Source organism: Galleria mellonella, unplaced genomic scaffold (genome assembly GCF_026898425.1).
Source record: "Galleria mellonella isolate WM207_F2 unplaced genomic scaffold, CSIRO_AGI_GalMel_v1 utg266, whole genome shotgun sequence".
Lineage (NCBI taxonomy): Eukaryota > Metazoa > Arthropoda > Insecta > Lepidoptera > Pyralidae > Galleria > Galleria mellonella.
Genome location: NW_026442061.1, coordinates 3708764 through 3722768, shown reverse-complemented (window position 1 = coordinate 3722768; position 14005 = coordinate 3708764). Strand labels below are relative to the sequence as shown.

The 14005-nt window shown below is 35.0% G+C and overlaps 2 protein-coding genes across 3 annotated transcripts in view; one reads left to right on the top strand and one right to left on the bottom strand.

The window, feature by feature from the left end:
* The window catches only part of LOC113517758 (uncharacterized), a 41639-nt gene extending 33593 nt beyond the window's left edge, over window positions 1-8046 (bottom strand). The window contains exons 1-2 of the mRNA XM_052895102.1: window positions 7992-8046; window positions 6961-7040 (exon numbers count right to left, since the gene is read on the bottom strand). Coding sequence (XP_052751062.1) covers window positions 6961-7040; window positions 7992-8046 — 135 coding nt within the window. The remainder of the gene's footprint in view (window positions 1-6960; window positions 7041-7991) is intronic.
* The window catches only part of LOC113513432 (uncharacterized), a 145285-nt gene that overhangs the window by 100859 nt on the left and 30421 nt on the right, over window positions 1-14005 (top strand). Inside the window, exon 1 of one of the 2 annotated variants that reach the window (XM_052895225.1) lies at window positions 12677-12816. The exons of the other annotated variant lie outside the window; for it this stretch is intronic. The gene's annotated coding sequence lies outside the window, so the exon portion shown is untranslated. Of the gene's footprint in view, window positions 1-12676; window positions 12817-14005 lie in introns of those variants that run through there. 2 annotated transcript variants of the gene reach the window in all.

The window sequence follows — 14005 nt, the reverse complement described above, 5'->3', positions numbered from 1 at the left end:
CCAAACGAACATGCGACTCACCTGATGGTAAGTGATTACCGTCCATACAATACCATAGGCACCTGTAACATTACAAAAATTGCAGACGTGTTGCCGGTCTTTTAAGAAGGAATATTCTCTTTTCTTCGATATGTAGGTCCCGGCTAGAATGGGCCAACTCTTCCTTTCTCGTGGATGTCGTAAAAGGCGACTAAGGCAGGACGAGGGATGAGCAGCAGCGTCCTTCTTAAAACATTTTCAAAGCTTAATTGCAGTTGCCAATCCGCCTGCCAAACTTGGCAATTACTGGCACAACCCACCAAGGGGAAGGCTTATATTCAGCAGTAAATAGTTAAAGGCTGGTATGACGATCACTAAGAACTGACGTAAAATACAAAGAGATACAAAAATCGCAAACCCTACTTCGTAACCCTAAGAGTGGGGGGAAAGGAATTGTTAGTAATGGAGACTGAGAATCCCATTGCTAGCAATATACCCAACCAGGTCGACCTCCTCGCGGTTCCCTCTGGAAACTATCATGATTAATTCCAGATGAATTCATCATGATGGGCTAACTGGCCTGTTTTCATTCTCATCAATCACCCTTCACTGGTGCCCCGCTAGCGTATCCCGTTAGCGCAGGCGGGGTTATCATTCCATTTTCATCCAAAAAAAAAACAATGAAAACAGGCCAGTTAGCCTATTATGATGAATTCATCAGGAATCAACCATGATAGTTTACAGGGGGAACCGCGAGGAGGTCGACCTGGTTGGGTATATTGCTAGCAATGGGATTCTCAGTCTCCATTACTAACAATCCCTTCCCCCCCCCTGGCGCAGGCGGGGTTACCATACCATTTTCACCCATCAAAAAAAAAACTTTAAGAGTGAAGATTAATGTGGGGTATACAATATTAAAGAACAGCCGAAAGTATTCGGCTGTATATCTGTCGAGAGATAATGTGTGGGCGGGTGGAGGTGGGCAATTATTGTTATAAAATTTATTGTTCATACCGTTATTCCAATTTTGAGCCACAAATAATTGGTTGAGACGTTCCTTTAGCTTTACGAGAAAAAATTTGAATCCTTCCAATCGTTTTAACATTCTTTTTCAACCGACTTTGAGAAGAAGGAAGAGAAAGTATGTAATTTTATGTTTGTTACCTCATAACTTCGTCAGTTTAAGGCCCAAGTAGAAAATTCTTTTTTTATCTAAAAGGATATTTTATTTTATTTCAATAGGTACACATTACAGAGAATTAACATGGTCACATTAATTTATACAGTACAATAATGTTTTGTTCAAGCTAATCCTCCGAAAATATGCGTACACAGCGTGATCAAAACATAAAACACACAGCTAAACAAGTCTGTAAACACAATATAATTTATACAACAAAAAAATTATTTAACTTATACATTAACAATTATAAAGGTAAATATACAAACACATGGATAATCATATATATATATATATATATATATATATATATATATATATATGTGTGCACGCACTCACGTGCACGTGCACGCGCACACACACACACGCACACGCACATGCACATACGCACACGCACACGCACATGCACGCACACATACACACACGCACGCACGCACTCACGCACACACGCGCACACACATACACACACACACCACAGTGTACATATTACCTTCATAAATATGTTACAATAAAAGAAACAACTACTAATTACAGAGAAAAATAATACTTACATATTGGTTATAAATTTTATGAGATCGATCTGTAAGAATATTTTGAGTACATTTTAATCTATCTATTTATATTTAAAACAATTCTTGTTAAAATTGAATACTTATTACATTTCAAAATAGTTTCTTTGCTCATTTCTAAATCACGTGGCAAATTTGGAAACGGGGCTCACAGTTATTTAGATAGTCTGTAAAAATATTTAAACTGTTGTATGAGAAAATATAAATGCAGTTGGCTCGGGACCGTTCGTTATGGCAGTCTATGGGGGAAGCCTATGTTCAGCAGTGGACGGACAACAGCCGAGATGATGATGATGATGATGAGGAAATAAATTCATTGTTCTAAAATATAGACATTTATTAAGGACGGATATATAATGTATAATGCATTCTATCTCATAAAATTTTCATCTAAGTAGGTAAATTCAAAATCATGTAATAAGGGGGGAAAGGGATTGTTAGTAATGGAGTTTGACAGCCCCATTGCTAGCAATATGCCTTATTAGGTCGACCTCCACGTGGTTCCCCCTGGAAACCATCGTGAACAATTCTTGTTGAATTCATCACGATGGGCTAACTGACATACTACATCCTCACCTATCATCCTTCACTGGTGCCCCGCCGGTGTATACCGATAGCGCGAGTGGGGTTACCATTCCATTATCATCTATTAAAAAAAAAAGTTATGTAATAAAATTATAAGCTGTACTAATAAGCAAGTCACATCACGACGACCTCAACAGAATATATAGTTACAGGTTACTCAATAGTTACTATATCCCGTAATATTTACATATATATATATATATATATATATATATATATATATAGTAGTATTTATGTGTTATATGTTTATTTCTTATGTATTTCAGTATGTTGCTATAATTGTGTCACATATTTTTCACCACATCTGCCCTTCATACGCTTTCTGTTTTTACCTAATGTTTAGCTGGTAGAGAATGCCATATTGCACGCCACTTGTACAAAGTTTAATTGTGCAATAAAGAACAAATAAATAAATAAATACCAATAAACGACTTCATTTAAAATCGCCATAATTTCGCCTAACGATACAACTAATTATATCTAATTAATTAAATAGATTCCGATAGATTCCGTTACAAATAAAAATATCAATTAAGTCATAAATTCCTCGTGTCGACATTTATTCCTTTGAAATATTATACATATTCATAGAGATGATATGACTCGTAAATTATTCATGCGATGCTTGTTTAATGACACAAAATATTTTTGCATTTAAATCTATGCTTGATTGTCGTAAATTCGATGGAAGACTTTATATGCATGCTGTGATATGCGTACGTACAATAACAACGCATACCGGTAAAGCATTGACCCCGCTTTCTATATGCATCGACTTTAATTCAATATTTATTAGAAAAATAGTAATATATCCTGCGGTTTTGTTCGTGTAAATTAGGATTGAAGTACTCCATGAGATAATTTAGTATATGGTCTAACTCTGTACCGAATTTCATTTAAATCAGTCAAGCCGTGTATAGATTTGTATTGATTTAGTTCACCTAAAATGTTACTAGATGGCGTTGTATAATTTTCAAACATTTATGTCTTATCGATGTAAACTAATTTTTTTTATGCAACTTAGAACGGTAAACAAGCTGACGGCCCACCTGATGGAAAGTGAAATTATGAAGTTTATGGCGAATCAAAATCTATACTTATAATAAATCTGTAGAGAGGTCAATTCCGTACATGAAATATATTTCCAAAATAACTATCAGCGGGTGATTAGTGATCGATACTGATGCCAAAAATGCAATCAGTAAAATTTTTGTCTGTCTATCTGTATGTTCGTTATAGAAACAAAAACTACTTGACGGATTTTAACGAAACTTGGTGCAATTATTCTTTATACTCCTGGGCAGGTTATAGTATACTTTTCATCACGCTACGATCAATAGGAGCAGAGCAGTGAAGGAAAACGTTAAAAACGTCCACCCGTGCGACGCTGGGACCGGCCGCTAGTATATAATAAAACTTTTAGATATTAAAATAAAAACTTTGAAGTTTCTAATGTAAGTAAAGCCAACGATTTTGCTAGTCATATACGACAGTGTTTTAAAAACAAACGTCTCTTACATATATTTACATTACACCTACACATATTTTAGCTATTGAAATGTTTTGTCTCTTTCTCTTATACTAAATTGCCTATTTGGAAGAAAGTGACAAAACAGTGTAACAGTTGAAAATAAGTATGTATAAAGTTTTAGTTTTTTATAAATAAATAGCATAGAATCCTATCAGAAAAACGGAACATGCGCAGTGGTCGTAAACTGCAGACTCTATGGAGGATTGTGATTGCTTCACTGCTAGTTCTTATGTGACATACGAACAGATATTGCTACCGTATAATAAACAACACGAGTGCAACTTCAATCAAGCTATAAACATCATTTATTTATGTTTATTTATATAAACTACATATTTGTGCACGCAAACCATTCGTGTGTAAATTTTAACACATTTTTTACACTGTTTATTGTCAGGTCAGTACTCTGGGGGGAAGGGATTGTTAGTAAATGAAGATGTAACAATTCCATTGCTAGCAATATACACTGTCAGATTGAAAACCACGCAGTTCCCTCAGGAACAGGACTGGTAGTCCGCATTACTAACAACCCCCCCCCCCCTCACTGTACACAGTAACTTCCCAACCTTGAAAATAAAATATAGTTGCTCAGGTACAATTTCATTGCTACAGCGACACGAATGAGACAATGGTACCCATACAGGCGGCTTTTACACAATCTCCGATATACTAGTTTTACTAATGTCACACGATATAATTGCAATGCGCCCATAACTTATTGTGATATTAAATTCGAATTTATCGCACTTAAATTGTGCCCTTTTAAAGCAATAAATTGTGATCTTAACTCGATAATCTTGTAACCGAGCCGTTTCATAAGTCAATTTGAAAATTAAATTATTTAAATTGATCCTATTAGGTGTTGATGACATGTAACAGGTAATTCTAATAAATAAATGTACTTTATCATTACCTTCGTCGTCGTCATATCGGCTGTTAACTATCCATTGCTGAATATAGGTTTCACCTATAAAGGGGATTTTGCCAGTATTTTTTTTAATGGGTGTTAATGGAATGGCCCGTCTATCGGTATACACCGGCGGGGCACCAGTGAAGGGTGATAGGTGAGGATGAAGCAGGTCAGTTAGCCCATCGTGACGAATTCAACAAGAATTGTTCACGATGGTTTCCAATGGGGAACTACGTGGAGGTCGACCTAATAGAGCATATTGCAAGTAATGGAGCTGTCAAAATCCATTGCTAACAATCCCTTTCCACCACTTTGCCAGTAGTTGTTATGCTTGCCAGACAGGTTGGCAACCGCAGTTAGGCTTTTGGTGATATTTTAAGAGTCGCTTCTATCCACCTACGGGAAAGAAAGAAGTGGCCTATTCTATGCCGGTACCATAATTTCATACATTACTTAAACATTGGTCCTTTCGAGCAAGATAATTACTTCCCTCCATACAAAGATTTTTTTTTAATAAATATCCATTCAATCCGTGTTATTCACTGATAACGTAACTATCTATTTTTAGAAAGATTTTTTTTTTAAATCGGTTAAGTTCTTTTTATGTCTATCCGATAGAAACAACAAAGTCGAATCTTTCTTCTCGATTAATACTTACTTAGTTTAAATCGCTTTTAATTATAAAGTTATAAAAAAGAACTATAAAACATCATTGTCTCATTGAACACATCAATAAGTATAAACAAATAATTTAAACAAATAAACATGTACATTACATGTACATACATGTGCATGTAATAAATATGTACTTTTAATAAACATGTGAGTGAGGAAATATATGTATATCTTAGTAATAAAACATTTGTTTCAGTTTGAACCTTAAGTGTGAGAGATTACGTTGTCCAACAATGATTTATTCTCATTCCTCTGTCCACTTAAAAGTATAAATCAAGTTCACCTGTAAATATCAACATAGATATATAATGATTATTTATTGGTGGTATTTTACCGACGAGCGCAAAATTCGGTTTTATCTGAGCACGACAGCACGAATATTTGATTCGATATTTATTATTTGTTTGTTTATGTGCTTCGATGGCTGATTTATGTAATCAATATCATTGTATTTTATTATAGGAACCCATCTATCTGTCTTTTAGAGAATCAAAATCTGTCGTATATATAGGCCACCCCTTCCTTTCCAGAAAATGTCTTAAGAGGCGACTAAGGGAGGGTGAGGGGTGGGCAGCAGCGTCCCATCATCATCTGCCATTATCTATATATACAACCTACATACCTAATCTAACTGTCAAAATTGGGCATTCCTATTTTTTTTTTATAACACGACAGTAATAAACGGGGCAAACGAACATGGGGACAAACGAACATGCGGAACAAACGAACAAACGGACACCTGATGGTAAGTGACCACCACCGCCCAGAGGCATTGCAGGTGTACTGCCGGCCTTTCAAAAAGGAATATGAATGAATGTCGTATCGGTTCGGAAATACCGCTGTTGGAAATTGATACCAAAAAGTGGTTGATTCCCAAACGCAAAAATGTTAATTTGAACTTATATTATATATCAAACGAGAATTCTAAGAAACTGTGCTACAATGAAGTGCTTGTTATTACTAATTTACTGTTTCGAACAAAACCATTTATCACGGGCGTCATTGTTTTTTTAATGATTTGTATGTTCCAACGCTTCAAGCCTCTAGAATGTTCGACACTGGAAGCCTCAAGTGTACCATCAGCAAACAATTCGAGGTTAATTGTAGAGTCAACACTTGTCTATGCGTACGCGCACTGTGGTTTCATATTTTGTATTGATTTTGAAGTCAAGTTTAATTAAACGAAATAGTAGTCGAACACGTTCAATTTTTTTTATAGGATTATTTATTTATTATTTATTTAACTCTTCGTTGCACCAAAAACATAAAAATAAACAATGACATATAAACAATTCAATTGAAATACAATAGCATGGAGTACAGAATAAAATATACACATAAAGGTACAAAAGACGGTCTTATCGCTAGGGCGATCTCTCAGACAACCTTTAGTTAAAGGAAAACAGATAGATCATCTTATCCTATCTTATTTTCGCATATGAGGTCAACTAAGCCGTTGGACGTCGACCCGTAGGGATCTTTTGTGCTTCCCCCTGGCTTATACCATCATTTCATAGATCCTATATGTTACCTTAACGTCATCCAGCGGTTTAAGATATCTGTAGTACCCTGGCTCTGGATAAGCCGTGCCCAGTAGATTCGTGCGCATACCTGCCAATGAATCGCAGTTGCAGTTTATATAGAATAAATAATAGAATGGTAACCCTGCTTGTGGTACATATAATAGTAAGGCATCAATGAGGGATGAGAGGCGAGGATGAAAATGGACTCGTTAGTTCACCTTGACCAATATTCACTGCTATATCCCATAACAGTGAATTTACAGGGTACAGAGGTAATAACACCTTAGTCCTCAGGAACGGTAACGCATGGGTGGTATCATGGGCAAATGTTATATCTGTTATGTCCATGGTATTGCTCATGTCTATAGGTGACGGTTACCACTTTCCATTAAGTGGGCCGTCAGTTTGTTTGCTATTCTAAGTTGCATAAATAAAGATATGTTACGTGGTACACGGAGGAAGTCGCAGGTAAAAGATAGTATGAAATATTTTTAAGTAATAAAATTTATACACTGTAAATATATAACAGTCATTTAAATAATACTTTTAAACTCTAAAGTTATTTAAACGTGGGAAATAACACTATTCTCAACTAGCGGCCCGTCCCGGCTTCACACGGGTGGACATTTTTACATTTTAAAAAGTGCCCATTAAGGCTGCACACGCGATGGAAGCTTAAAAATAGAGTAACTTCTCCCGTTTTCCCAACATTTCCCTTCACTGCTCTGCTCCTATTGATTGTAGCGTGATGAAAAGTATACTATAACCTGCCCAGGAGTATGAAGAATAATTGTACCAAGTTTCGTTAAAATCCGTCGAGTAGTTTTTGTTTCTATAACGAACATGCAGACAGAGAGACAAAAATTTTACTGATTGCATTTTTGGCATCAGTATCGATCACTAATCACCCGCTGATAGTTATTTTGGAAATATATTTCATGTACAGAATTGACCTCTCTACAGATTTATTATAAGTATAGATAGAATAGTTGTGTAAATTATTCAATAAACAGGCACCATTTTGGTAATTTTAAACCACCCAGACTCGGCACATCAGATAAGGGGTCCGGACGGTGGCCAGTTTTGGAGCTCATTACTGACAGACGCACAAACATTGGTTTATTAATGGGCGGCCAGTTTGTGTGTACTGTAGTGATTAGTAGATAGAGTTTCTGTAAATTGTTTGTATTACAATTTATGTGTTTTTATATTTGTTCTCTTTGAATATAAAAATCTCGTTTCTAGATTAATGCACTATATAAAACTAGCTTAATTCTTTTTTTTTTTTTTATACAACTTGGAATGGCAAACAGCAAATTAAAACTTAAAAATTTTATGGAATTTTATATTTGCATTAGTCATCTTTCATACAGTGAAAGAAGACGTGGATGGAGCCACGTCCTCTTTCATTGTCTCCTTTACATCCATCGAAATTCATATTGAATACCTTCTTCAAAATTAAAAATTGCAGATTCTTCTAAGAAGAGTATTGCATTCCGAAATCAGCAATAGAATTATAAAAAATGCCCATTTATTAGAGCTTGTAAACAAGTCTATTTGAATAAAAAATATTTCTGTTCTATTCAAAACGTGGTTTTCATTCAACTGGTCACCATCAGGCGGGCTGTATGCTCATTACCTTCATCGAATATCAGATAACAAACTCAGAAGGTACAATCCATCAGTTTGATATATGTGTATCTATCTGTCACATTTATTTCCCATTTAATATAATGTAAACAAACGAGCGTCCCCATAAATAACGTAAGCAACAATCAGTGTGCGCGTACGCAGCTGATGCAAGCGGGTCAGTTTATGTTTCCGGTCGAACAAAGCCGCCTGCGGCTCGCCCACGCACGCCCGAGACGAACATCTGTCGTGAGTTGTACTCGTATTGTGACTTACCGTACACGAACCCGCCTGCCAAGCGTGGCAACTACTGGCAAAACTCCCCATATGAGGAGGCCTATGTCCAACAGTGGACAGGTAACGGCTGATATGATGATATAGCCTGTAATCAATTTTGCCCCGCAAAAAAGAGCAAATTGTTTCGTAGATAGATTGTATTGAAAACATTTGAATTCAAGACGTGTGATCGTGTATATCGTAGGACAACCCCTCACTAGATGGAGTGACGACGTCAAATGTTGTATAGAAAATCAGGGGTGCAAGTGGCTGAGGACCGTTCCTTGTGGCAGTCTATGAAGGAGACCTATCTTTAATGGCTGATCATGATGTTGATAAATGATGATGTGTGCTTCGCAAAAAACACGGCGACTTTCAAACAAAAATAACTCGTCCAATACGGAAGCAAACTCTAAAAACCCCAATAATCGAAAACAGTTCAAAATTAATGACGTGACGTGACCACAAATTGATAAGTAAATAAAGCAATTGTTCTAAATACTGTATTTTATTAAAAAAAAATGTATTTACCAGTTTTTTTTTTAATTCGTCCACGTGATTAAGACATATTTATTGGCCGAAATAAAAAGTAGCCTATGTTCGACTTCATCCATCATCCCAAATACTATGGATCCCAAATACACTAGGGTTGGATACTATATAGCAATATCTATATATTTTAGTTACAATATATATATATATATATATATATATATATATATATATATATATATATATATATATATATATATATATCGGATCGATATCTATATATCTATACTACCTAGTATATACTGAGTTTCATGACCATTAGTTAAGCCAATACGTAACAAACAAACTCACTTTCCTATTTATAACATTAGCTATATTAATATTATATGTTGAAACAAAATTAACGTTTTTTACGCTGCCATTACGAAAATATTTCTGGTGACCTTAATGCAAAATTATTCTAAACCAAACTCATATAAGCTGTTATTTCGTAATTTACGTTATATTGTATTCTATTTTTAAACTCAGTGTGAATAATGTAAGAATATTATAACTCATTTTCATCCCCGAGTTACCTATTGTATTTTTGAATTTGCTGTAGTGATTACTAAGAATGCAATCAAGCCTTTTCATCCCCAAGTTACCTATTGTATTCTTGAATTGCATGTAGTGATTGGTAAGAATACAATCACTCCTTTTCATCCCCAAGTTACCTATTGTATTCTTGAATTGCATGTAGTGATTACTAAGAATACAATCACTCCTTTTCATCCCCAAGTTACCTATTGTATTCTTGAATTGCATGTAGTGATTTGTAAGAATACAATCACTCCTTTTCATCCCCGAGTTACCTATTGTATTCTTGAAATGCGTGTAGTAATTACTAAGAATGCAATCACTCCTTTATATCTGTAGGATATCGTATCTATTATTAAACTTCATGTAGTGATGGAGAAAGAGTACAACCAATTAAAATATGTAATTACAACTAATACTAGCTATTTATCGTAGTTTTTCCTGGAAAGTTCGAAATATAACGTTTTATACATAGGGAGGTACCCTAACATTAAATAAAATATTCTCTATTTAACAATTCGTGTCCTTTGAAAGCGAATTTTGTTGTATATTTAATTATCGTTCAGTCATTTTCTTCATATATATTAATATAATAATATATTAATATTAATAAATTTTACACAACATTTGCAGTGTAGTAACCACAGACTATCACATTGACGGCAGTACTTATTAAATTTCCATACGTAATGATAGATTTGCAAAGCAAAATGGCCCCGTCATTGTGATGAGAAAGTTACAGAGATCAATTCATGAATGTTGCATAGTTCATAAGACAATATAGTCAGAGATAGCGACTGTTTTTGCCGCGTCCCGAGCGTCGCCCGGCCAGCCTTCCGCATGCCTCCGCTTACGGCATTTTAATGAAGTTTTTAACTGCATTGTTGGCTGCTGTTTTTAGTGACCACAGAGATTCGTTGATCGTCAAGCGGCTTGATCTAAGCATGTAGATTTTAACGGTTATATCTGTAAAAGCGCTTGATCAAGCTGATTAATTAAAAAAACACTAAAGCAAGTAATTTTTATTTTCTTCTTTTTAACTTAGTTCTCTAAATATTTGAAACCATTCGAAAACAGCCGTGTAATCCCAGTAGGCTGCCCCTTTCTTTTTCGAAAGAGGCGACTATGGGAGGGCGAGAGATGGGTAGGAGCGTCCCTCTTAAAATATCTCCAAAACCTAACTGCGGTTTTTTTTTAATGGGTGAAATGGATTGGCAACCCCGCTCGCGCTATCGGTATACACCGACGAGGCACCAGTGGAACGTGATAGGTGAGAATGAATGCAGGTTAGTTGGCCCAGAATGGCAAACATGCTGACGGCCCACCTGATGGAAAGTGGTAGCCGTCGCCTATAGACATGAACAGTACCATGGACATAACAGAGTATACTGTTTCGCCCATGATACTCCCCATGCGTTGCCATTCCTGAGGAATGTTTAAGTTTTATGGTGTGTTAAGATTTTGCCAAATTTTTTCGTTGATTCCGGCATAAAATAGACCATCCCTTCCTTTCCCGTGGATGTCGTAAGAAGCGACTAAGGAAGGGCTAACGATAAGCAGCAGCGTTCCTCCTAAAATATCCTCAAAGCGTAACTGCGGTTGCCAACCTGCCTTACCAAGTATGGCAACTACTGACAAAACCCCCAAGAGTCTCACCCTTATTACAATTAAAGACTGGTGACATCAATGATGGTAATGAAGATATCGACTAACCAATAAGAAAAGATTTTTGAAAATCCCTTTCGGAACGTAATTTCGTAAGACAACCCGCGGGCGTAAGCTAGTAATAAATATTTAAACAATAAATAGTCAATATTCTTTGTTAGGGCTGTCCGTCCATCTAGAAGCATTTATTTGGTACTTTGCCAACGGAAGGGCACGGCGTTAACTGATGCGTGAATAATTCCTTATTGTTAACAAATGATTCTTAACTGGACTTATAGTGGATAAGATTAGCGACAAGCGGTAGCGGTTTAGAAACAATATTAATTTTAGCAGTAAATTTCAATGGTTACTTACTTTTTTAATACGTTGTTTAATGTGTACGGGTAAAAACAGTGCAGGACGACCCTCCCACTAGATGGAGTGACGATCTGAAATGCATTGTAGGGAGTCAGTGGAAGCAGGTGTCTCAGGACCGTTCTTTATGGGAGTCTATGGGGGAGGCTTATGTCCAGCAGTGGACGGGTAATGGCTGAAATGATGATGATGATTACTTTTTAATGATATTTGAACCTGCAACAAAAGTCTTAACGTAAAAATAAAAAAATTGTGCAACAATGATTCAAAAGTATCAAATGTAGCTAACTACTACGTAACTACTGTAGAGAATTTAAATATTATAGCAATCCCTCATCCCACTAGTGGGAATTGAACTATTCTCATAAGAACAATAGAACAGAATCAGCCTATCATTGCCATTGCTAAGTCAAAAAGTTTTGTGGAGAGCCTTTTAAATTACAAAAAAAATAAGTAAAAAATTTTTTGTGCAAAGGTTCTAATTAATTAGAAATTTACTATTTCTGACTCCAAACTTATTTTATGCCCTTTTTTTAATTTCTGCTTTTTTAAAATAAATATCTTAATTTTTTCATTTGTTAGTGTTAAATGAAATATTTTGGTTGTACTGTTGGCTTAACTTTTAATATATCCGCTTGTAAATATCGCTGTTCTCAATATAATATATACACAGCCTATATTGATATACAAGATGATTCTATAAGTATGTAATGACGGTCAATCACGGTTGAGTTTCAGTGCAACTACGGGAACGCTTGCGGCGGGTTAACGCACGCGGCTAAATGTTGCCAAGTTCTTGATGGAAATGTTTCTATAAAATAATTACATTATCCTCTATTCTGTTCTATTCTTAATGTTCAATTGTAAAAAATGTAAGTCACTTTGTTATTTTTACTAAAACAATGTTAATTATATAAGTCATTTCAATTAATTTACCAGAGGGAGACTTTGTACAAAAATCATTTGCTTAAGCACCTCTGTCCCATTCGTGTTTCTATTGTGAAGCAGTTGTGTTTGCATGGCTATGTTTCGCTTTGAAGGGTGGTATATGGCAGTGAGTTTACAAGGAATAACACCTGAGTCCTCAGGAATGGCAACGCATGGAAGAGTATCATGGGCAAAACAGTATACTCTGTTATGTCCATGGTATTGCTCATGTCAGCTTGTTTGTCATTCAAAGTTGCATAAAAAAATTACATTGTTCATAATTTCAACAAAACTTTTTTTCATACTACAAAGATCCTATATATATAAGACCTATCTGATGATAAAAAGTCACTTGTCTTTTCATTAGATTTGACTAACTATTGAAACAAACTATACTAATGTTGCATCGTCTACATTTTAAAGATAAAGTAGCAATTAATATATTATAGTGATTAATGTTTTTGATGTTTTATTCAAAACAAACACCTAACACTGTGTCAAAGTATCTAATTATAAACGCAATATTTTATTATAATGATACTACTTGCATATGGAACCAGACGTTAATAATTTGTTAGTTAATATCGAATAAAATATTTAAACTGGTTTCACTGGTGTCTAATTAAGTTTTTGCTTTATTATTTTTGGCGAGATTTGGTTTATTTTATAATTTCATAATTATTAAAATAACATTATTCCAAGAAACTCATGCCCTGCCATGTTAAATTTGAATCGTACATACTTGCACAATTTGCGATCTATTTCGAATGATTCAAATGTTAAGCTTAGTTTGTAATAGCAGCAATAATTTGTAAAATACTTCTGTCTATCCCATCTAGGATTATAGTCTAAGCATGTATATAGAGTCAGTGGCACTTTGCCAATGTTGGCAAATATGGCTTGGAAATGTTGCCAGTCTATGGAAGGGTATGGAAGAGACCTATTTTCCAGCAGTTGACAGATAACAGCTGAATGATTGTTATTCTATATATATATATATATATATATATATATATATATATATATATATATATATATAAACGTGAGAGTGAGTTTTGTTTCTTACTTATCTCTCAGTGCCTAAACTAATTGTCATGAAATTTTGTATACTCGTAGTATTTGTTATGGAGACAG